General features: G+C 43.4%; 1 protein-coding gene across 8 annotated transcripts; it reads right to left on the minus strand.

Annotated features, from left to right (window-relative positions):
• Positions 1-292: 292 nt before the first annotated feature.
• MOSPD1 (motile sperm domain containing 1) lies at positions 293-22,792 on the minus strand. Of its 8 annotated transcripts, none has more exons than XM_049644857.1 (6): positions 22,664-22,792; positions 11,456-20,363; positions 10,521-10,778; positions 10,334-10,409; positions 7,973-8,190; positions 293-3,434 (listed from the first exon to the last, which is right to left on the minus strand). In XM_049644857.1, the coding sequence occupies exons 3-6, from the start codon at positions 10,672-10,674 to the stop codon at positions 3,211-3,213; spliced, it is 672 nt and encodes a 223-aa protein (XP_049500814.1). In that variant the 5' UTR covers positions 10,675-10,778; positions 11,456-20,363; positions 22,664-22,792; the 3' UTR covers positions 293-3,210. The 8 variants fall into 8 exon arrangements, with proteins under 8 accessions (XP_049500814.1, XP_049500815.1, XP_049500818.1 ...); XM_049644858.1 differs by having other exon boundaries at positions 11,456-21,018; XM_049644861.1 differs by lacking the exon at positions 22,664-22,792 and adding an exon at positions 20,943-22,645.
• Between the last annotated feature and the right edge of the window lie 592 nt (positions 22,793-23,384).

Here is a 23,384-nt window from a genome sequence, read left to right on the forward strand (position 1 = left end):
AGTGTCCGACTCTTGCTTTCGGCTCAGGTCATGATCTCACAGTTCGTGGGTTCGAGCCCCGCATTGGGCTCTGCGCTGACAGCACGGAGCCTGCTCCGGATTCTCTTTCTCCCTCTCTGCCCCTCCCCTGCTCGCGTGCACACTCTCTCTCGCAATAAATAAATAAACTTAAAAAAAAAAAAAAACCTAAGTCAAAAGATCAGTTATTATGATAAGAACAGTTCAAACTGCATATATGTGGTTAAAGATCAGAGACGCTACAAAGAAATGTAAATAGTTGTGCTTTAGGGGCTTTTTTTTGGTAAAGTTGTTTTAATAAATACAAACTTAAAAAATATCTCCGTGACTGTTATAAAATAGACACGTATCAAGGATTTTGTATACTTGGCTTGGAGTTTAAAGGTGAAAAACATCTCCGTGTAAACCACCCGGCATCTGATAACCCCAGACCGGGCTAGTTGCTTACAGTCAGGCAAAGGGCTAGGAAGAAATGATAAAGTGATTTTTTTCCTCCTGTTGACAGAAAGCATTATCCAGAGGTAAAGCCAGGGTGAACCAATTAACTAAACAAATGCCTACCTTCCTTTAGACTTCTTAGGCCAAATAGAGAAGTCACCCTAATTCTGAGGGTTGCAAAAAACCCCCACATGCTTTGTGTCTGGACCACAACCTGTGCTGTAGTTCACCAGATGAATGAAGTATGTCTGGTCTCCTGTGAGATCCTAGGATAGGATAAGCATGATCCCTCAGCACTTTATGCTTTTTCTCTTGGTGCCCTCCACACATTAACTGTGAAACTTATTTTAGAAACACCATGGCAACTGTTTATAATGAGAGGACAAGGTATAATTTACATAGGAACATTGATGTTTGTAGTTAGGAAATGTCATTTTACATTTAAGCTGGTCAGTTTGCTCTTTCAGGCCTTTAACTGTGAAGGACATACGACCTTAATCAGAGTAAATTAGAAAAAAAGATGAGAAAATAACAGATGGTTAAAGTCTTTTGCATAATCGGTTTAGATATAAAAAGAATTTTTTCAAATAATTTCCTAGGCGTAATTGAGGCATCCTTGCTGTCTGTATCATAATGTGCTAGAGTCCTTCAAATAAAATTATAGAGTAATTTAAAATATATATTATACGTTTGCAATTATACATTTGCAATTATTGTAAATCACTCAATAGTTTGTAGCATGTTAATGGAGTGAAAGAGATAAAAGGCAGTCCACATTCATATTTGCAAGATAAATTTACTTCAGAAGTCAACTGAATTCCTTGCTCATGTTCTAAGTATGGCCATTGTGATAAGACCTGAAAGAAAAAAATTGAAGAAAAGTTAAAGCCGTGCATTTTACAAAATCTTCCATTCACTAAGTAATTGTTTAGGCCCCAATGAGCAAATAAAAGACAGCACATGGACAGGCACTCTACCAAGAATTCAAAGTCTGTGAACAGCTGATATTATACAGAAGAAATCCAATTTATAGCAATGGGCAGTCACTGGACAGATTTAATTAAATCACTAATGTCTGGCCATAGCTAATTTTTTAACCATCAAATATACCTCCCGCTTTATCCAGTCACATAGCAGACACAGCATTTTCAAGTATCAGTAAAGCCCGCCAACTTCATCGACAAACACATTCCGAGCCCATCCCGGGGCTCTAGGACCACAAAGAGACGGAAGCATAGTATTCCTGTTTGGCCTCTTTTGAAGAGACTCCATACGTAAAACCATAAAAATGTAATAACAGAAGAATATGCTCAGTCCTAAATAAGTGGCCTAAGGAAAAAAAGTACAGAGAAGGAGAATAATTGCGTAGGACCAGGGCAGTCAGAAAAGGTGCCCCAAAAGGTAAAGCTGAAATAAGCCTAAAAGACTGACAGGAATGATAAAGGAGAATGCGATCGGCGGGCATTTCAGGTGAGGGAAGATGGCAAGAGCGAGCAGACTCTCAGAATGAGCTTTTCGGGGAATCAATAAATAATCCGACAGGCTCCGATCCAGGATTTATACAGGGAATCAGCTAGACAAGATTAGCTCAAAGAAGTCACAGAGTGTGGAGAGCCTTAGATGCCAAACTGTGGACTCCTACTTCTTCCTATGGACTTGGGGAACCACTGAAGGCTCCTCAGTAGGGAGTGGTGTCCGTAAAACCAGACCAGAAGGGACATCGGTCTAACAGCAATGTGATGGAGCATTTGGGAGAAAATAAAGGGCAAGGGTGTGTGTGTGGGGGGAGAATAGGAAGAGAAGGGACACAGACAGAAGGTAGGGGGTCATATTTAGAAGACAATTTTTCAATTAAAAAAAAAAGAGACAAGGGGGCGCCTGGGTGACTCAGTCGGCTGAGCGTCCATCCGACTCTTGATTTCAGCTCAGGTCACGATCCCAGGGCTGTAGGATCAAGCCCCGCACCGGGTTCCATACTGAGCATGGAGTCTGCCTAGGATTCTCTCTCTCTCTCCCTGCCCTACCCGCTGCTCACCTGTACTCTCTAAAAAATTTTTTTAAAAATTAAAAAAAAAAAAAAAAAAGAGCATTCCAAGGAACACTGAAAGAATACTGATGACTTGGCGTCTCAGAAGAGGTGCCGGGAGACTACGAAGACAGGGTCTGTCATCACCAGAACCCTGATCCCTGACACATGGCAGGTACTGAGTACCTGTTCGGTTAAGGTAATTATAAGATTTCAAGCTAGGATGGCTGAAAGAATAATTTAACAGGAAATATGGGAACGGGCTTAAAGAGAAAGGCTCACGAGGTTCAACAAGGCTGCAGTGTTCACCTAGGTCACTGTATGCACTACGTCGAGGTGATTCCCTACAATCCCTAGAAGTAGAAATGCTGGATCGTGGAATATATGCATTTTACATCTTTTACATGTCTTATACCATTGAAAGTCAGCAAAATGAAGATAACTGAATACAGTATTAGGTACTAGATCAATAGGCTACAAAGAACTAATTGTAGGGGCACCTGGCTGGCTCAGTCACAAGAGCGGGCGACTCCTGATCTTGGGGTCATGAGTTCGAGCCCCACGTTGGGTGTAGAGATTACTTAAATAAATGACCTTCAAAAAAAAAAGAACTCAGTGAAAGCCAAAAATTAAATCTTAAAGTGCACATTACCTCAACACCTCAACACATGCTTTTGAAGCAATCTTACCTGTTTTTCTAAAAAAAAAAAAAAAAAATTAAACAGGTGTCAGCACCACCGCCACCTCTGAGCCCACACATGGGACCCAAATGCATCCTCCAAACACTTACCTAAGATATAAGCAGCCACTAATTTTTGATTCACACTTAAGTGGAGGTAGAGAGGCACCAGCGATTCCACATCCCCCAGCGTAGGAAGCATCAAAGCCGCAATGCACACCACTCCCAGGAAGACAGTTAGTAAACTAGGTCCTGAAGAGACAGTTCTGTTTTCTGTAAAAAGACAAAAATCCCCGAGCCTGCTTGTTTGAAAAGGACTTAAGACCAAAGTTGGTTCACATAAACTGCCCACCACTCACCAGGATTCTGGTTTTGTCTGACTTCTCTCTTTCCCCAACATTTCCATTCCATGGGGACCTATCTGCTGGACTTATCTGGAAGCCCATAACTGCTGGGCCATTACAGAATAGAGTGGTGAAGTGGCATTATGAGGTAGCGAGCTCCTGCCGAAAGGTCACCATTCTTACCCCGCCCCCAACCTCACCCTAATCAGTTTCACCCCAGTGTATTTCTTGTGTCTACTCCTTTTGGAGCGCACTGCCTTCTGAGAGCATCTTAGGTAGGTCTCCAGACAAGTGTGGTCCTAATAACTGTAGCATCCTGCTACCGTTTTTGAAAATGTTTAAAGCAGCAGAAAGGCACTACTTGAGTGTTTTAAAGCTACCTGTGAAGATTCTTGTCCTCTGCTCTACCCCATTTACAGCCAAGAAGAAAGTAAAAGCAGTATCTGGCAAGTATCCCGCTAAATGAAATAAACCAGTCACAGAAGGACAAATACTGCGTGATTCCACTCACGTGAAGTGTCTAAAAGAGCCGAACTCAGAATCGGAGAGTAGGACGGTGGTTGCCAGGGACTGGGGGGTGTGTGTTTAAAATGGGAGACGCTAATCATGGGCATAAAGTAAAATGAGTAAGTTCTAGAGATCTGCCGTACAACATTGTGCCTGTAGTTAACACTACTGTATCGTGCACTTAAAAATGTGTGAGTAGGGCAGATCCCATGTTAAGTGTTCTTACCACGATCAAATAAAATAAAAAAAAACACGATCAGGCCTGCTATTCAACAGTTCTGGCTGTATGTGTACAATATTCATGGCCATATTTTTAAGAAACCCAGTAACAGTACATTCTGTCATCTAGTTTTTCGCACCACCCTTCTTTCATTAAAAGGAATAGCCAACAGCAACACAATCTGGTGTTTTATTAATGAAATAACGCTGTTCATTTTATTATTAAATGCAGCTTTTCTAAATTATTAACACCTTAGCTGTTGCATGAAGTTTAATGGAGCCTTGCCAAAGCCATACAGGTGAAAACAAATTCAGATTTTGTAGTGATTACTGCATGAGATGAAACCATAGCATAAATACCGAAAAACAAGTCTTATTATGTTAGTTAATAAATGAAATATCTTTATATCTGCTGCAGAGATAGACTCTCAAGGAAAACATTTGTTTGTGAAAACTACACTGCTGGCTACAAACCCACAATAAAGATCATCTCAAGGAACTTTTAGTATTTAGAAAAATTCCAAAGACATTTGCATAGATGCTTGAAATCTTTCAAAAGGGAAATTGCTTTTTTGCTGAAACTACAAGATTGTTGCAAAGGTTTTACAGAGATGGAGAAAACAGTTTCCTGACCGGTCCCATCCCCCCAGAGGGAACACGGTTAAGGCTTGATATAGATCCTTTCGGATTTTATAAATACCCATATAAACATGTAAAAACTTTTTTTAACATAAATGAGACCATAATATACACAGTGTTCTATAACTGTTTTTTCCTCTCAGAAATATATTTGAGCCTCTTAGTAAGTCAATGTATAACCATCTATCATTCTATCAGATCCTTGTAAATAAATGCCTGCCTGGCATCCCATCTCATGAACGCTCATAATTTAATCAATCCCCAATCGATGGACTTTTAGGTCATTTTCAGTCTTTCACTGTTACAAACAGTAATGACGACTGTAATTTTCTTAAGCCAGAGGGCACAGACTCAAACACTGCATAGACATAGCAGTTCATTAGTAATATCATTAAGACAGACCCACTAAGGTTCAGCTGCATCTTTTCAAAACATCTTCCTAATAAACCTGGGCTGTGGTCGTTTGTAAAAGTATGCTTTGTGGGTTTCTCTTAAATTTCTGTTAAATGAAAAAAATGTATGTATGAGTGTATTCACGCACACAGACGAGGTCTGGAAAGTAACACGGAACACTTACATAAGCAGATCTGTGAAGTGTGTGGGACTGTAGGTGCTGTTTTCCTTTTTGAATTTGTTACTGCTATGTCTTTTCTAGTACAATCAACTCGAGAAGACATTTCTCATTTTTACTGCCTTTCAATACATTTATAAAACCCAAATCTTTCATGATCTAGCCTTTGACCATTTTCTGGCTGGTTCGCGGAGGCTCACAACGTTGTTGCCCTTGTAATATGTCTAATAAACATCTTTCTGAGCCAAAGATGTGCAAAAATAAGGACAGTTCAAAACCTCCCCCCAAACAATCTCGATTCGTTTCGACATTTCAGCTTAGAGAAACTCAATGAAAAAGTGTAGAATTCTACATACTGGAAACCAGACATAATTTACTATGAATTTAATAAACAGGAGAAGTGACAAATACTACTTTGTCAACACAGACTCCATCAGTCACCCTTATACTCTATTAGAGGAGAAAACTTTACTTGGTTTCCTGCCACATTAGAAACATTGGGGTAACTACTCGCTAACTGGACAGCTCAGTCAGGACTTCATATGGGGCTCTACTGCAGTATCCCCTTCGCTCTGAAGACTGGTGAGAGCCATGGAAACCTTGTAAGACAAAGAAAACCAAGCCAACAGACCCTGCCAGATGAGAAGTCCAGGCCTCCTAGTGAAGGCCACGTACACACTTCCTGTGTAACTACCCTGTGCCGGGCACTGTGCTAGGTGCCGAGGACATGACGGTCAATGAGACAAGGAAGGTGCTTGCCTTCCTTCAGCTTCCCGACATGGCTGGCTTAGAGAGGTTTTTTTTTGTTTTGTTTTGTTTTGAAAACAGAAATCACCTCATTCATTTACCTACTTTGATTTCACAATTAGAAGAATTTCCTAATACACTTCAGATACCAAAGGATCATTATCAAAGTAAAATAAGAATAAAATGCTCAATTAATACACGCTGTAATTACTTAACCTTTTAGGATGATTTTCACCAGAACTGTAATAAATTTTAAACTAAAGGAAATATCTATCGATAGGTAGACAGATAGATAGATAGATAAAACTGAACTTTTAACCCTTATGTTTTTTGGCTATTAAACTGGTCTGTTGGGGACCTGGGTGGCTCAGTCGGTTGAGCATCTGACTTCAGCTCAGGTCATGATCTCACGGTTTGTGAGTTCAAGCCTCATGTCGGGCTCTGTGTTGACAGCTCAGAGCCTGGAGCCTGCTTTGCATTCTGTGTCTCCCTCTCTCTCTGCCCCTCCTCTGCTTGTGCTCTGGTCTCTCTCTCTCCCTCAAAAAATAAACACTAAAAAAAAAATTTTTTTAATAAAATAAACTGGTCTGTTAAAAACAGAAATGAACCAATTATGCATTTATGAATTTAACATCAAAAAACAAATACTCATTATATGACTCTTCTTATTCTACAGAAGGCATTTTACAGGGGGAATCTTGCATTTCATAAGTATTTATAAGTCAACTTCACAATACTGATCGGAGATCAAAGCGACATTTACCAGAGGTTCTCTTTCAGCTTCAAAAGCTGAAAATCTGGTCCTGTCAGTCCATGACAGTTGCTGAGAAGAAAGCAATCTACTGGCTGCTACCTAGTCCCTGGTCTTGGTACAGCAGAAAATCTGGGCACTGCCTGCATGGACAGAGAAGACTCTTGCCTACAGTAAATCAAAGAGGCATTACTCCCTGTGGTATCCAAATAAACACTCTAGGATGAACAAACTGATAGGGATCTGTGAATTAATGTAATGACAAGTAGATTTGTTTTTAATTCCTCATAGATAATGTTGCAATTTCAAGGACAGCTGCTATCACATTCATCTATCACTATCAAAAAGTTTCCATGTTTTTCTATGGAAAATTTTATCTTCCTCCTCTTATAATAGGGTTGGAAGAAGATAATGAGAAGTTAAGAGGGAGGAGGACTGACGTCCAAAGAGTTGAATATGAGGATAGTGTCAATGTTGAAAGAATATATCATAACGCTTCTGAATATCTAAGCTGGAAGGAAATGAGGAATGGAGAGGGATTCAATTAATAGCCCACAGGGGATATTATAATCTACTTAGTTTAATTAACTTCAACTTTAATGAGATTTTTTTTTCAAAATAATATGAACGGTGCACCAAGCTTGGCCTATTGCCAAACACAATCTCTCTCCTCCTTCGAACTAATTAAATGAGAAAGGATACGGGAAAGTCACAGAAACAAAAGTATATAACTGCCAAATTGCGCTAGCCCCATCGAGCGCGGTAGCTGCATTCTCAGGCCACACACATGTAAAAGGCTATAGCACCCTGTCCTGACGGCCTCGGCTGCTGCCGAGACGCTTTCTCCCTGTTTCAAGGCTAGCTCGAGGCCTCTTGCTTGACGTTAGGGTACCAGATCTCTAAGTTCGGTTTGGAAGTAGTTAATTAGGTTTAAGGGGGCAGATCATTTTTCTAGTAATGATTCTTAGCTCCCTGTTTTCAAGTTAGACATGCATAAGACCTCCAAAGGGCTTTCAAAGCAAACCAAGACTACCTGGTTGAAAGGACTGCTCAAAAAATAAACTTTCAGTTAAATGTTCCTTTATCCTTTTTTCCTCTTCTTCCTTTTGTTGTTCTTTTGCAGATGGGAGAAGAGTAGCCACAACCTCTTTCCTTCCTAAAGCCTTCCTCTGGCTTTGCTCGGAAACTTGGAGACGGAATTTGTCCGTTACACCATAGTGACAGGATCGAACGTCTCTATGACGAATCACACTGAAAACATTAAAAAATAAATGCTGTTTAGGTTTCTGGGGGCCTGTCAAATGGAATTCAGCCAGAGATTTCATACAAGAGAACATTAGCTGACTTATACCCAAATACTCAAATACAGAAAGTGGCTAATGATGTTAAAACAAAATCATAACATAGACCAAAAGGAAATGGGTGGTTCTAAAATACTCGATGAAAACACAGGGCGCCTGGGTGGCTCAGTCAGTTAAGGGTCCAACTCTGGATTTTGGCTCAGGTCATGATCTCACAGTTCATGAGACTGAGCCCTGTGTCGGGCTCTGTGCGCTGACAGCGCAGAGCCTGCTTGGGATTCCCTCTCTCCCTCTCTCTGCCCTTCCCCCACTCATGCTGTGCAATCTCTCACTCTCTCAAAATGAATAAACTTAAAAAAATGTTTTAATAAAATCTCTGATGAGAACACATACTCTGCAACATAGAATAAAACTCTTAAGTGGGGTGCCTGGGTGGCTCAGTTGGTTAAGCATCGGTCTCTTGATTTCGGCTCAGGTCGTGACCTCACGGTTTGTGAGTTCGAGCCCCGCATCCGGCTCTGCGCTGAAAAGGCTGCTTGAGATTCTCTCTCTCCCTTCTCTCTGCCCCCACCCCACTTGCTCTCTCTCTCTCTCTCAAAATAAATAAGTAAATGTAAAAAATGTTTTTAAGGTCTGAAGTAAAAGAAAACATAGGTAAAGAAAATTCCTTTTAGCAATGGCATTTTTTCCCCCTTGATATCTGTGGGCAGCAAAAGTTACTAAATAGGACATATGTAAGGTGGTTTCTTCCTCACAAGTCTCATCGACTTCTACTGACACTTATCATTCACGTAACAAACCTCACCTAGACTCAGAATTGCAAGTCTATGCACACAGGTAAAAACAAGCAATTGAATAAGTAAATAACCCAGTATGACCAGTGTCAACCAGAAGGCTAACCAGAAGGCTGACAACGCACTTCCGTGTTCCTCTGAAAAGAGTCTAAAGCACTTCAATTTTTATGAGAGTTATCTGCAATTCCATTTATTTTGCTTCGTTGTTAATAGAGAACACAAACTGATTAGGTCAAAGATAACACATTTATTGGGCAAGAGACTACATTTCTTTGGAGTAGTCCTTTGCTTATTGTGTATTGAATGAAAATCAAAAGAAACCTGTGAAAACACGTCCTCTAAAGATATATCATCTTACGGACAGGAGAGGATGAAAATGTGTTCGGACAGAAAACACGTGTGCTTCTCATTCTCATGGAAGATTTAAACAAATATGGTTTACTCGGTAGCTTAAATTAAGAGCTGGTCAATGGCGGGGCTCCTGGGTGGCTCAGTCGGTTGAGCGTCCGACTTCAGCTCAGGTCACGATCTCGTGGTTCACGAGTTCGAGCCCCGGAGCCTGCTTCGGATTCCGCGTCTCCCTCTCTCTCTGCCCCTCCCCCGCTCATGCTCTGTCTCTCTCTCCCTCTCTGTCAAAAATAAATAAAACATTAAAAAAAATTTTTTTTAAAAAGAGCTGGTCAATGGATCCATCTGGTCACCACTGGCTCCAAAGTGAAAATTAAATATGAACAGCTTGAACAAATAATCATTTATCTGACACCCTAAGACGAAATTATCTGGAAGAGCTCAGATAACCTTTTACAGATGAGTAGTCACACACTTCCTTCCTGTGTGTATAGATTAACTTCCAGGCTTATTAGCTGAATCATTTCAGATGAACTCCTATTACCATCGTTCTGTGAACGTAGTGTTATTCGTTTCCCAAATGCCGCTATAATAGGATGTTCCGAAGAAAGCTAAATTCCCTATTATAGCTAGAGAAATTTAAAAGAATAAGTCAGAAGTTTACCTTCATAAATGACCCTGCTCTGACTAAAAGCACAACAATGAGGAAATGTTCGTGGAAGTATTAACACACATAACAGCTCCAACACCATGAAATACTATTAAGTATTTGGTCAACCTGTTTGGAATCTTAGGGACTTCTTAAGAATTTTGAGACTAAAACTTCCAGCAGAAATTCAAAATATATCAAATGCCTATGTGGGAACGGCTTCAGGATGAGAGCCTTTTCAAGTTAAACACATAAATATGAACACACTTAAAACATGTTACCGGGAAGTGATTTCGACTTACATATCCACACAACACTGAGGCTTGACTGCACCTGCAGCATCGACGACAACATACTTATTTGGAGTAGTACACAAAACTGAAAGAAAAAGTCACAATGGCCATTAGTGTTTCTTAAAAATTAGTTTCTACAAGTAAAAAATTAGTAGGGACTAGTTAAAACTCCATGAAATAGACCTGGGAGACTCACCTTTGAACTTTAAGGCAAACTCATAGGGATTATACAGAGTCAACACTTGCTTATGTGTTGACTGGTCATCTGCATAAAATATTAGCTCCGTGGGAAACACAAAAACAGGAAGATTTCCTTCCACTAACTCTGGCTGTCTTTTTTGTTGATGCATTGGCACTGAATCCCCCTTGCTGCAGCTTCTGTTTTTACAGTCTCAAATCTATTTTGGACTTTTCTTAAGTCAGTTAGTTAAAAACTCCAAAGCATTTTGGCAATCTAGAAAGAGAAGAAGAGAGAAGGAAATCGAATGATACCTGTTTTCATTTGTTGTCCCTCCACAAAAAAGCATGTTCAGCTTGCATTAAAATAGGTCCCCAAATCATTTTAAAGATACCTTTTGACTTTTCCTCTTGGCCTACTTATACGGTTAGTACCAAACTAGGCAAAGAAATTTACACACACTCCTTCACATTCAAGATTTCAACCTATGATAAATTACATAAATGCTAGATAAAGAAGTGTTTCTACCTCAAATTAATCACCCTCTTTCAAAGAGGTGCGATCACGGACAGCACTCTTTTAAAACCTCGGATTTCTTAAGAAGTGGAATAAATCAGGGGCGCCTGAGTGGCTCGGTCGGTTGAGCATCCGACCCTTGATTTCGGCTCAGGTCACGATCCCAGGGTTGTGGGACTGAACCCCATGTCAGGCTCCATGCGGAGCATGGAGCCTGTCTGAAATTCTCCCTCCCTCTCTCTTTCTCTCTTTTTCTCCCTCTCTCTCTGCCCCTCCCCTGCTCACACTCCCTCTCAAATAAACAAACTTCTTTAAAAAAGAATAAATCACGTATTGTCACAACTGACTTTATGTGAGCTAACCAGACTTCTTAAAGACTAAAAAGTATAAAACAAAGGAAGTTTCCGTGATTTGTGGGAGAAAAACATGAGACTTACTTTCACACTCATTTCAACCATGCTTTAGTTAGTGCTTTCTGGCCGCATGGGTGGAAGAGTTCTTTTCATCTTTTTTCTACCGAAAACCCAAGACAAGCAAAAATGTCTTGAAAGGAAGCTGAATATCCAGACTTATTAAGGAGTCCTTGGGAGTCTTCTATGAAAATTCAAAGTCAGTAAATAGGCTGTGGCACGCAAGTGACACTGTGCCTCCCCTCCTACGTCAAGTACACAGGCTTCGTGAGAACTATTTGCTTCCAACTTAGAGACCTTTTGGATTCCTTCTGGGGTTCTCGAGGATGTTCTGAATAGTTGTGGCTGGCAGAAGTCTGACGGCCTGGTGTGTGTGATGTTTCTGTGTTTACTTCTCAGGCTAATTTTAATCAACAACGTTCCGTTTAGCTACCATCCTAAGAATATGGCTTTTGAAAATGCACAAGCTGGAACAATGCGATCACGGGAAATGTCTGATTTTTCACTCGGTAGAGCATACCTTTAAAATAGGCCATAAACCACTTAATACTTTGTGTTCAGGTTCCCACACAGTCAAAGAGAAACGGAACAGAAGATTAAGGTGTTTGGTTTTACCCGCTATCAGGGGCCTGTGTGCTGATTCTGCCTGAGGCCTTTCTAACTTTTATCAAGGAAGATACTGTGTAATCATGGATACACGTTTTTATTCTTTCCTTTCAGTTGAACACCTGTTATAAGCCAGCAACTATGTCAGGAGCTGTGCAGAGATACACAGAGGGCCCTGACCTCAAAAGACTCGAGTCTAACTGGTGGGACAATATTTAATCTACCCCTGTCATGAGGCATACCACTCTATATAAAAGTGCTAGGCTTTTACAAGACTGCCTGAACTAGTCTACCTGGAAGAGGGGCCGAGGGACGGCATTTGAGGTAGTTCCTAAAGAAAAAAAAGATATATACTTCTGTGTCTGGGGGGAGGGTGGGGGCCACAGGTAGGAAAGGCTCTCTGACCTAGGGAACGGCCTATGCCAAGTCACAGAAATGTGGAGGTGAGGGACAACACTGGGAAGGTCATAATCTCCCAGCTTTCCCGGATCATCATTTGACTTCTTATCCTTACACTTTGTGGCACACATGTAGCTCATGACAGCTGTGGGTTGGTTTTGGGTTTGGGTTTTTTTTGACCAAGCTGAAAGGGCCTATTGACATTTCTATCAGTAATAACATTTAATGTGTGTATAATTCATAACACATTACAAACTTTTTATTAATGACACATACTGAATTAATTAATACATGCAATGCTTTCAGCACTTACTGTAGGCCAGGCAATGTTCTAAGTGTTTGCTGGGGTTATTAGATGAGGAAGAGACTAGACAGAGACAATAAAGTCAGCAGGCCTCCTGCCCTCAGTCCGGCGTCTCCACTCTACCAAACTGCCCGTTGTAGTACAATAAAAGTAAGATCATCCTGAAGAACATCTGGTGAAATCATTCTAATTTTGAGTTTTTATTTGCCACGACTTTCTGTCTTTTCTTTCACGACTTTTCTGTCTGCTAAGAGCCATACACATTTCTATTTGGATAATGTGCTCTCAGAAGTCTGGCATATTGTTTTTGACAGAAAATAGTTAGCTCTATTACTTGCTTAGTAAGCTTGGCTATTAGAAACAGAACAAACAAGTTTGCCCTCACTAAATAATATTCAACATCTCATTCTGAAACTATGTTAGGATGAGAATTTCGCTTATGGTAAAAGGTGGGATGGCATCTGATTTATGGAAAATAGGTTAGTCGATAAATGTTGGTAAAACCAGGAATCCAACTAGGGGGAGGAAAATAGTTGAATTTATTCCTAACACCTTGTAAAATTCTAAAATTTTATTAGGGTAAATTCCAAATGGATCCAAGTTTTAAATGTAGAAAAATAAAACCATAAAACACCAGAAACCATGGGTCATTTTTTTTTATATAATCTGAGGCTTTCTAACAACCAGAAACCAAAATATATTGATAAATTCAACTATATAAAAACTCTTAAAACACTGCAAGACAAGAAAACTTTTAAGCGAAGCCAAAAGAACATTTTCAATCACAGGCCATGTCTAACTCCCCTACTGTATGTAGAGGAAATATAAATCACTATGAAAAAGCACTCTATAAAAATGAGCAAATGCTACAATATTTTATAGAAACTGACATACTGGGTGCTGGGTGGCTCAGTCTGTTAAGCATCTGATTTCAGCTCAGGTTATGATCTCATAATTCAGGAGTTCGAGTCCCACGTCAGGTGAACACAAGCCCCACTTTGGGTGAGCCCTGCTTCTGTCTCTCCCTCTTTTCTCTCTCTGCCCCTCACTTAATTGAGCCCTCTCGAAAGAAAGAAAGAAAGAAAGAAAGAAAGAAAGAAAGAAAGATACAAATTGTTTTTAAACTTACCAAAGGCCATGTAACTTCACTCACAAGAGAAATACAAACTAAAGCTATACTGAAACACATGTTATTACTTGTCAGATTGGCAAAAATCAAAAAGTTTGAGGGGTGCCTGGGTAGCTCAGTCAGTTAAGGATCTGACTCTTGATTTCGGCTCAGGTCACGATCTCACGATCCCCGATGCGGGGCTCAATCCCACGCTGCTGGTAGCGCAGAGCCTGCTTGGGATCCTCTCTCCCTCTCTCTGCCCCTCCCCTGCTCGTGCATACATGCTGTCTCGCTCTTTCCTTCAAAATAAATAAATAAACATTTAAAAAATATTTTTTAAAAAGTTTGATAGCACATGGTGGAAGCAACCAGGCACGCTCTTAACATTGCTGACAGGGCTATAAACTGGCTCACTGACTATAGCTGGTAAAAAATGAACGCACATGTCCTTGGTGCTAGAGACTCTGCTTCTAGGAATTTATCCACCATAAATATTCCTCTTGTGTGAAATTATGCATGTGGAGGTTTTTTAATCCTCAGTACTGAGGATTAAATAATTTATGTGAAGCACACAGAACAAAGCCCAACACTCAATAAGGGCTAGCTATCGTCAATAGTAAAAGACTGGAAACAGCCCAACTGTCCATTAATAGGGGATTCATAAAATAAAGTATGATACAGCCAATCATTGGGATACGAGGCATCTGTCAAGAAGAGGCAGCTCTTGGGGCGCCTGGGTGGCTCAGTCGGTTAAGCGTCCAACGTCGGCTCAGGTCGTGATCTCACGGTCCCTGAGTTCTAGCCTCACGTCAGGTTCTGTGCTGACAGCTCAGAGCCCAGAGCCTGCTTCGGATTCTGCGTCTCCCTCTCTCTCTGCCCCTCCCCTGCTCGCACTCTGTCTCTCAAAAATAAATAAACATTAAAAAAAACTTTTTAAAAAAAGAGGAGAAAGCTCTTTGTGTGGTGTGGATATGGACTGATCTTCAAGGGTAGTGTTAGGTGGGGAAAGCAAGGCATGATGCAGAGTATACAGTATGCTGCCGCTTGTGTGGTAGAGGGACAGTTCCTGGCCATGGGTCAAGTATCTGTGGAAGGATAGCCAGGGCGGCCCCTGGAGAGACAAACTGAGTGGCTGGGGACAGGGTTGGAGGGGAAGTTTTCTCTGGATGACTTTTTGTACCTTTTGAATTCTGAACCCTTGAATACCTATTCAAAAGTTTAAAACAAAAATTTGAGGGGGCGCCTGGGTGGCTCAGTCGGTTAAGCATCCGACTCTTGATTTCAGCTCAGGTCACGATCCCAGGATTGCGGGACTGAGCCCCACATCAGGCTCTGCACTGAGCATGGAACCTGCCTGAGAGTCATTCATTCTCATTCTCCTTCTCTCTGTCTCTCTCTCTCTCTCTCTGCCTCTCTCTGTCCCTCTCTCTCTCTCTCTCGGTCCCTTCCTCCCTCTGCCCTGAGTGTGCTCACTCTCTCCCTAAAATAAAAAATAAATAAAAGAAAATTAGATTAAGTTATATTAAATTAAATTAAAACTCGAATTAAACAACCACTATACCAGGGCCTAATTCGGAAGAGGTGCCAGTGTTGAAACTCAAGAAGGAATTTAGAAACAATGTGTGACAAATCTCTGTTAATTGCATTTTCCAATTCATGATCCTTTAATAACACTGAAAGACCTCAACTGTTAAATACAACGACTGCAATTCTTTAAAATAATTTTTTTAAATTTTTTTTGATGTTTATTTTTTGACAGAGACAGAGCATGAGCGGGGGAGGGGCAGAGAGAGAGGGAGACATAGAATCTGAAACAGGCTCCAGGCTCCGAGCTGTCAGCACAGAGCCCGACGCGAGGCTCGAACTCACAGACTGCGAGATCATGACCTGAGCCGAAGTCGGACGCTCAACCGACTGAGCCATCCAGGAGGCCCTAAAATAATTTTATATGCAACAGAAACACATCACAGTGAGAAAAACAAAGGTTTAAGATGGCTGGCAGCCTGAGGAAAACGTGCAATGTTCTGTTACACAGGAGTAGGACACGCTTTATAAATCTGACTGGGAAGTCAGAGTTAACCACACAGAACAAGCACTAAACTCTTGCTTCTAACCCTAGGGGGAGGTTCACTGGCATACGTCGGAGTGCAAGTTTTGCTAGCTCTCCATAATGGCTCAGAATTCTTATCCTTCTCATTTTGAAACTTTCTCTCTACGAGTTGGATACGTACACCTTTTCCCATGAATTATGAATAGGCTGTCCATCCCCCAGTCACCATTAAAGAAAGAAGTGTTTCGTTGGCTTTAGCACTTTATTATTTCTTTTTTGTAGCCCCGTTCCCATTTCGCACGTACCTTGGCTAAGATATAAATTGCCTCCCGAACTCCAACCAATGGAAACCGGAGAGGAATTAGCACCAGGTCACCAAGGGCAACGTTAGAGACTTTGCCAACAAACATAATGAAGCCTAACACCCGCCTCTAACTGATGGTTTTCCAGAGACTAACGCTTTCTCTTTGCTTCTGTCCATATCGCAAAATGATAAAGTGCAAAAATTCTGGGGAGAGATGATATACTAAAGCCGGTAAAAACCTCACTACAGATCGGTTGAGGAGGTCGCTTTCCCCAAATCAAAGACACACCAAGTCAAAGAACGTTAGCTCTCAGCCCTTCTCATTTGACCCAAGAGGAGAGCACGCCCAGGAGAGTTAAGGGACTTACCCGAGGTTGCACAGGGTACTGGTGGCGAATCTCTGGTCTCCAGACCCACACTTCCCTGTACAGTAACCATCTCCTCTGGGTCTCATTCCCAAAGTCCTGCCTCCGGTGTGCTCACTGTCACACGTGCCCTCATCTCTACAAAATCTCCCTGCTTTTCCAGGAGAGAAGAGCTCTCAAAAGGAGGATCCCAAATTCAAGTCCTGATGTGTGTGTTTCCTTTTCAGTTTTACAAAGAAACTGAGAGCCGATTTCACTTACTAAGTTGAGCACGCGTTCTTTTCCGGGTTATGAAAGAACAGTTACGGCTGTCGGTAGCTATTCACTAGGGCATGGGTACCCAAGGTTCATTTTATTCTTCCTCTCTGGACACCAAAATGTTCTGCCTTCTTCAAAGCCTACTTCAGATTTCCCCTTTGTGGTCTCCCCTCTATGTCCCTGATCTATACAGATCTCACTAATTTTGTCACGTGATCTTTTACTGTACTTACTGTATTCGTGGCATATCCTGACATTGGCTTTGTGTGGATTACTTCTGACGGCCCAGACTTCAAGCATAATGCCATATCGTGTTTCTGTGGGTTTTTTGTCGGTTTGGGTTTGGGGGCATCCTACATGGACCCAACCTCGGGCACTTAGCAGCTTTGCCTACGGGCGTCTACTGATAACAGTCTCCCCCATCAAGGAACATTCCTGTACCTCATAGCTGAGCGCACTTTATCCATAAAAGACGGAAAGGATCCCAGTTAAGGGAGCAGTAAATCTATGGTGGCTGCTTGCCAGGGGTTCAGGTGAGAGAACAGAGAACGCGCGCTCCCAGCTGTCTCTCCCCACACCTCCCGCCCGCTCTCCTGCCCCTCTCCCTTGTCATCAGCCCTGGCTCCTCAGTGGCCGCCTAGGTTCCCGAAGAGCCCCAGCCTTACTGGGAGACAGTGCAGCTGGCAGCTGGCGATGCACGAACGGCCTTGTCCTTTTCCTCTGTACAAAGGCACAGGGATACAACCATGAATGAAAATCTGAAAGAAAATCCGATGTCTGTACACCACCTTGTGACCAGTTTGTAAACTACTCTCTCTCCCTCCCTCTGTCTGTCTCTCTCTCTCTCTCTCTCTCTCTCTCTCTCTCACACACACACACACACACACACACACACACACACACAAAAGTCTAAACACATAAGTCCTCACACACTCTCCACTATCAGTCCAGGGAGACCGGCACCCCCCACAGTGTGATTTTTTCTTTTTTTTCTGTTTTCCTCCCTTTCGATTGACCAGAAGGAAAAGAGAAGACTCGGAGAGAAGTGGGAATTTCCAAACCTTTGCCCACTACAGACTCAAAATGGAGATTGCAAACAGAAACCACTTTAAAGGCATAGTGTCATTTGCACCCCCCCCCTTTTGGGGGGAAACGGGAGGCTGCGAGAAAATCAAATGGAGTAAGTGGCCCTTGGGGATTCTTGTGCAGAAAGTGGGTTGAGGTTTGAAACGGTTAAGGATAACCTGAAGCAGACTTCCCCAGAAACAAGTGAAGTGACCCGTCTGCTTGGCTCCAGTGTACCAGCTACCGACCCCCTCTCTCCGGCTCTCGTGTTTACTCTGATTAGGGTTCTGGCTCCACCCCTGGGCCCGCTCCCTTTTATCTGGGCACAGGAACTATCTCCTTCTGCCATATTTGGTGCAGGCCTGCCAGTGGCCAGCTAAATACTAAACAGTTAAGAGCAATAAGTTCTTTTGCTCTAGTCTCGCCAGTGTTAAAACCGCTTCTTCCTTCCCATTTCATCGACTCGGCTCTCTTCCTCTTTAAATTTCCAGTACTGCCTGTTAGGATTTTTAAGGGCTGGTACATTCCTGAAGTCAGGTGTTTCACAGGCACTGTTGTGCTGTTCACTATAGGTTAAATGGTTCATTGTACAAATATTAGGCTATTTGGTTTTTACACATTTTCTAGGTTTTCCACATACTTTGAGGTCTTACCGAAGTAAAAGACTTCACAACAGTCTATACACTGTAAAAGTTGAGTAGTGTATGTTTTAAGATTAAAAAAAATAATAAAGATGCCCTCCAGTAGCATCTTTTTAAAAATATTTTTCTTAGGGGCGCCTGGGTGGCTTAGTCAGTTGAGCGTCCAACTTCAGCTCAGGTCATGGTCTCGTGGTTCGCGAGTTCAAGCCCCGCATGGGGCTCGCTGCTGTCGGCCAAGACCCCACTTCTGATCCCCTGTCCCCCCCACCCCTGCCCCTCCCCTGCTCACACTCTCTTGAAAATGAATACACATTTTTTTAAAGAAACACATTTTTCTTAAACTAGTTATTTCCAACCTTTGTTTTACAAGATCTCAAGATCTTCCGTTATTTCGAGATGTATGTGCAATTCTCAAAGCGAAATCCCTATTAATCCACATTAATTACTTCATTATATGAAATACCTATGTTGCTACCTACGGCACTCTCCAACGTTTTAGAGTCACAAAGTCATTCAAGGACCATTAACTGAGCACTTATTATACGCTAGGCACCGTGCTAGGGAAGGTGGAGCAAGGATGGAAACATGGTCTCCGCCCTCGAAAAACTCCGTCTAGCACAAAAACCAGATATACATAGTAATTAGGGTATCATGTGACCGTGTTAAAATGCTGGTGGATTAAAAAGCTCTAGGGGCCTAAAGAAAGTGACGGTGTGCCTTAAATAGGAGTTTGCAGTGGGAGTGGAGAGGGGGGTGAGTTCCCGGAAGAACATGTGTCGAAGCACGAAAGGGACTCTTAAGATGAAGCTCTGGCACTGCGTGTGGTTAAAAAATAGCATGTATGGGGGAGTGGCAAGGGATGGTGAAAAATCCTGTAAGCCACGTTCGGGGGTGTAGACTTGATCCTGGATGCCCGTGGTTGTCAACATGTGGTACTGGACCGGCAGCAGCTTCACCCGGGATCTCGTTAACAAGGCAAATTCTTGGGTCCCAAGCTAGACCTACTGACCCAGAAGCTCTGGAGGTGGGGCCCGGTCATCTGCGCTTTCACAAGCCCTCCGGATGATTCTGACGCAGGCGGCGCTTGGAGAACCACGCTGCAGGCGATGAGAAGATGCTCTGACGGGTTTGGAGCAGAGAACTGCCTGGATAAGATCTCAAGCAGGAACACCAGTTGCCGCCGCCACCGGGGCAAGCACGGCCCCCAACTCCTGAGTAGTTACAGGAAAATACAAACGACGCTTGAATAAATGTGACATGAAGAGACGAGGGCCCAGATGAAGGCAGGAGGAATGGGGAGGAAACAGAGTTTAGAGATCTTTTACGGGTGGCCCAGATTCAATCAGGTGCCGAGGATATATCCATACAAAGGTGTGACTGAAATGGTTTTTAGATAAAAGCTGCAGCCTTGCCGGAGGTATCAACCACTCACTAGGCGTTTCCTGAAAGTGTTCCACGCGGTCCCTAGCAAAAGGGGAGGTGGAGCACAATGTCTGTGTTTCCAGGGTCAAAAACAAACGGTGCCCTGGCTTCCACACGAGTCTTCCGGTCAGCTGGGCAGTTTGACTTCTCACTGGAAGTCAGTAAACTGGCATTCATAGTAACATAAAAATCTTTTGTGAGTTTGGTTAGTGTGAATCCAATCCTTGAGACTGACTGACAATTTCTGGATGTGCTGGCAAAATTAAATTTCAAGCGCTGAAAAGCTGAAAATAGGCATCGGTTCCGGTGATCGAACCAACCAAGGCACGGACGAGGTGAGACCCTGCTAGAGCCTTCTTTTCATCCTAACTTCATCACTGATCACACAGTCCACTTAATTCAGGAAGAAGCTGGAATGAATGAAAGAATCACTTTGTACTATGCCCGGAAGGTCAAGAAAGTCGGGTGTACCTGTTATTTCTAACTTTGGAGGCAGGATTTAGCTGAGGCTAAATCTTCCATTTCCTGATCGAGAGGTGAGAGGGACAACCCACATGGCTAATTTACCTAATGAGAATTTAAGCACAATTCCTATTTCTACTAGGACTCTGGATACCTCTCATTATGTACTGTATGTTTTCCAGCTGATATCAATATCTTGGCTTATTTGACCAACTTATTTTGTCCAAGAATAGTTCCCGATCAAAAACTGCACTGTTTTATGGAAGTTGAGAGCAATCAGGCACCCTGGAGATTAAAACAAAACTTTCATACTATAGATGAGGAAACAGAGGGCCTCAAAGAGCAAATCACTTCATCTATTTATTGTAGGGCAAGCTTTTCCAGAATACTACAAGGTGGCAAAACAAGATTCAGAGCAACACGGATGGATAATCGGTTCATTTAAATTTTAGACAACATTTAAAATTCCTCTATTTTCCATCTTAAACGTTTTAAAAACAGAAAATGAAGAGTAGCAAATTACTTACTTTATTGGGCCATTAGAGGATGGGGAAGCTTTTCTTGTAGTTTCTCGTTTTCAGAAACTAGAGTTAAATGTCAAAACTTCAGGCGAAAAAAATTAAAAAATTAAAAATTGGGGAAGAAAATGTGCATGAACAATTCAAGGAGAGAAACATGCATTCTTTTATAAGCTATCTGTTCTGTTTTCTGTCTTTGCCTACAAAGGGGTAACTTTGCACTGAATGTTGTCCATTACATCCAATTACATATTACATGTAAAGGGAATCTATCACCACTACCCCTTACAGATTTGAGAAACTCCAGATTTTCCAACATCCTGGTATTTGAGTAAACCTGGTATTTTTGAGAGCTCTAGAAATGCTTCAGAAACTAGTTTGATCTTGTATGCCGTTTGGGTATGTAGACGTGAACAACTTGAAAGGCACATTTTGGCCCCGTTTCCTGTTTTCCAAACTTCCCACTGCTTTCTATCAAATATGTATGTAATCTAAAAGTTGGTGTTCACTCCCTGGTCAGTATCCTGTATATAGCATTTTACAGGCAGATTTCCAAGCACTTAAAGGAAATGTGGACACGGTTTTCATCATCAAGAATGTATTAAATTCCAGGTGTGCCCTGGCTGAAAAAGTAGACTTTTCCCCTTCTGTCTGGAATTCACATTAAGAACGCAATGCATTCCGATAGAACAGGGCTGCTTTTTAGGCAAGATCCAAAGGATCCCATTTTCCAGGTCTGCGTCCATCTCTGATTCCCCTCAGAGGTCAACAATCGGGACCGTTTTTATTATTTGCCCTCTCGCTCCCCGCTGTGAGGTCTCTTAGACTCTACTCGGGCAGAAATGCAACTTCGGTCCGGAGAGGGCAGATGTCAGTTACTTCGAAACCGCAGAACATTGATTAAGGGCTGGAGGGCAGGAGAGGGAGTATCAAACGGTCCGTTCTAGGACTTCAGCTCCACCTGACTGGGGCCCAGCCTTTCCAGCCTTCGTCCCCACACCGGCCGGCTCCATGTGAAACCGGTCATGTGAGCCTGTTTACAGCCGAGCAGCTGGTGCAACCATCAGGATCCGTGCGGAGGTCCAGGAAAGGGGACGGATGCAGGCCACGTACCCCTTCCACTACCGCCCCCCGTCACTATTCCACGAAGGCGTTCGCTCTCCCTCCCTGCCTCGCCACCCCACTTTCACCTCCCTCCGGCCATCCCGGGACGCCTCGCTCCGGCCCCATCGATTTCCTTCCAGTTGCTCGCCGGGGGGGACCGACTGGGTGGGGGGAAGGAGGAGTTAGGGCGAGGTCGGTGTCACCCCGAATGGGGAGTCAACCTCCCTCCCGCAGTCCTCCTCGAAACATCCGCCAAAGAGTTGTCCCTGGAGTCGCATCCCCGGGGCAACCGAACTCTGCCGGGCAGGCACCGGGAGGATCCCGAGCCTGCTGCCTCCGCCCGGGCACGAAAAAGGCACACACGGGCCGGCCCGACCCCGGAGCCGGGATCCGCGGGCGGCCGGGCAGCTGACAGTCAGAGAAGGGGCAGAAAGGACTCCATCTGCCCGCTCCCACCTCCCACCCGCATCCCGGCGCCGCGGAGCCCCGCCGTCAGTCGCAGAGCCAAACCCGGGGGTTGGGTACGGCTCATTCTTTGCGCGGGGTCTCGCGCCAACGTAACTTCCACGTCTTCCCGAAGTCGGAGGAAGTGGGTGACGGGACGGGAGGGGGGGGGGGGAACTCACCTCGGCAACACCGGCTCCTCGGAAAGCAGCTGCGACTGCTCCTCCGGTCCTTTGTCAGCGTCTCTAAGCTGCACTGCCTGCTGGGATACCGGAGGACTCAAATGCCACCTCTCTCCGCCCTCGAGGATGAGCTGCGGTTGGGGGTGGGTGGGAAGAGGGAGAAGAGGTGGAGCCAGGGGCGGGACCGGAGCCGGGGGCGGAGCCTCCTTACTGCCACCTGGCCTCCGGAGTTTGAGTTTCTTCCTAATCCGCGCTCCGGATTTCTTCCTGCTGCCTAGGACCTGTCCTTCCTCTTCCCTCCCCTCCCCTCCTGCCGCCCCTTGAGGAGGCCGGAGACTCTTACAGAGGGTCAGCTCATCTCTCTTTGCACTTGTCGGGCAGTCACGCTTGATTCCCTCCCCCTTCTTCCCTACACACACACACACACACACACACACCCATCCCGTGAGTACCCAAGGCTAATTGATTCTACCTCTGAGACACGTCTTATTGACCGCCTTTCTCCACTTTGTCCTCAGTGCTATGGGCTCCGTGCAGCCCCCATGACTTTTTGCTTTGGAGCTCTACAGTAGCCTCCCGGCTGGGCTCTCTCCTTCCACTCTTGCCTTGGCTCACGCCATCTCCCAGACTGCAACCAAAGGGATTTATCTTACCTAAGATGTATAGGTGACCTGTTACTTATCCGCTTAAAACCTTTCAATGTTAAAAAAAAAAACAAAAA

This window comes from Panthera uncia, chromosome X, assembly GCF_023721935.1.
Source record: "Panthera uncia isolate 11264 chromosome X, Puncia_PCG_1.0, whole genome shotgun sequence".
Classification (NCBI taxonomy): Eukaryota; Metazoa; Chordata; class Mammalia; order Carnivora; family Felidae; genus Panthera; species Panthera uncia.

Excerpts from the sequence above, each read along its gene's own strand:
- MOSPD1 (XM_049644860.1), bottom strand. The coding sequence starts at position 10,674 with ATGCATCAACAAAAAAGACAGCCAGAGTTAGTGGAAGGAAATCTTCCT. Across the intron at positions 10,410-10,520 it reads GTTTGCCTTAAAGTTCAAAG|TTTTGTGTACTACTCCAAAT; the intron begins GTGAGTCTCCCA and ends TTTTTCTTTCAG. Across the intron at positions 8,191-10,333 it reads CCTCAGTGTTGTGTGGATAT|TGTGATTCGTCATAGAGACG; the intron begins GTAAGTCGAAAT and ends TAATGTTTTCAG.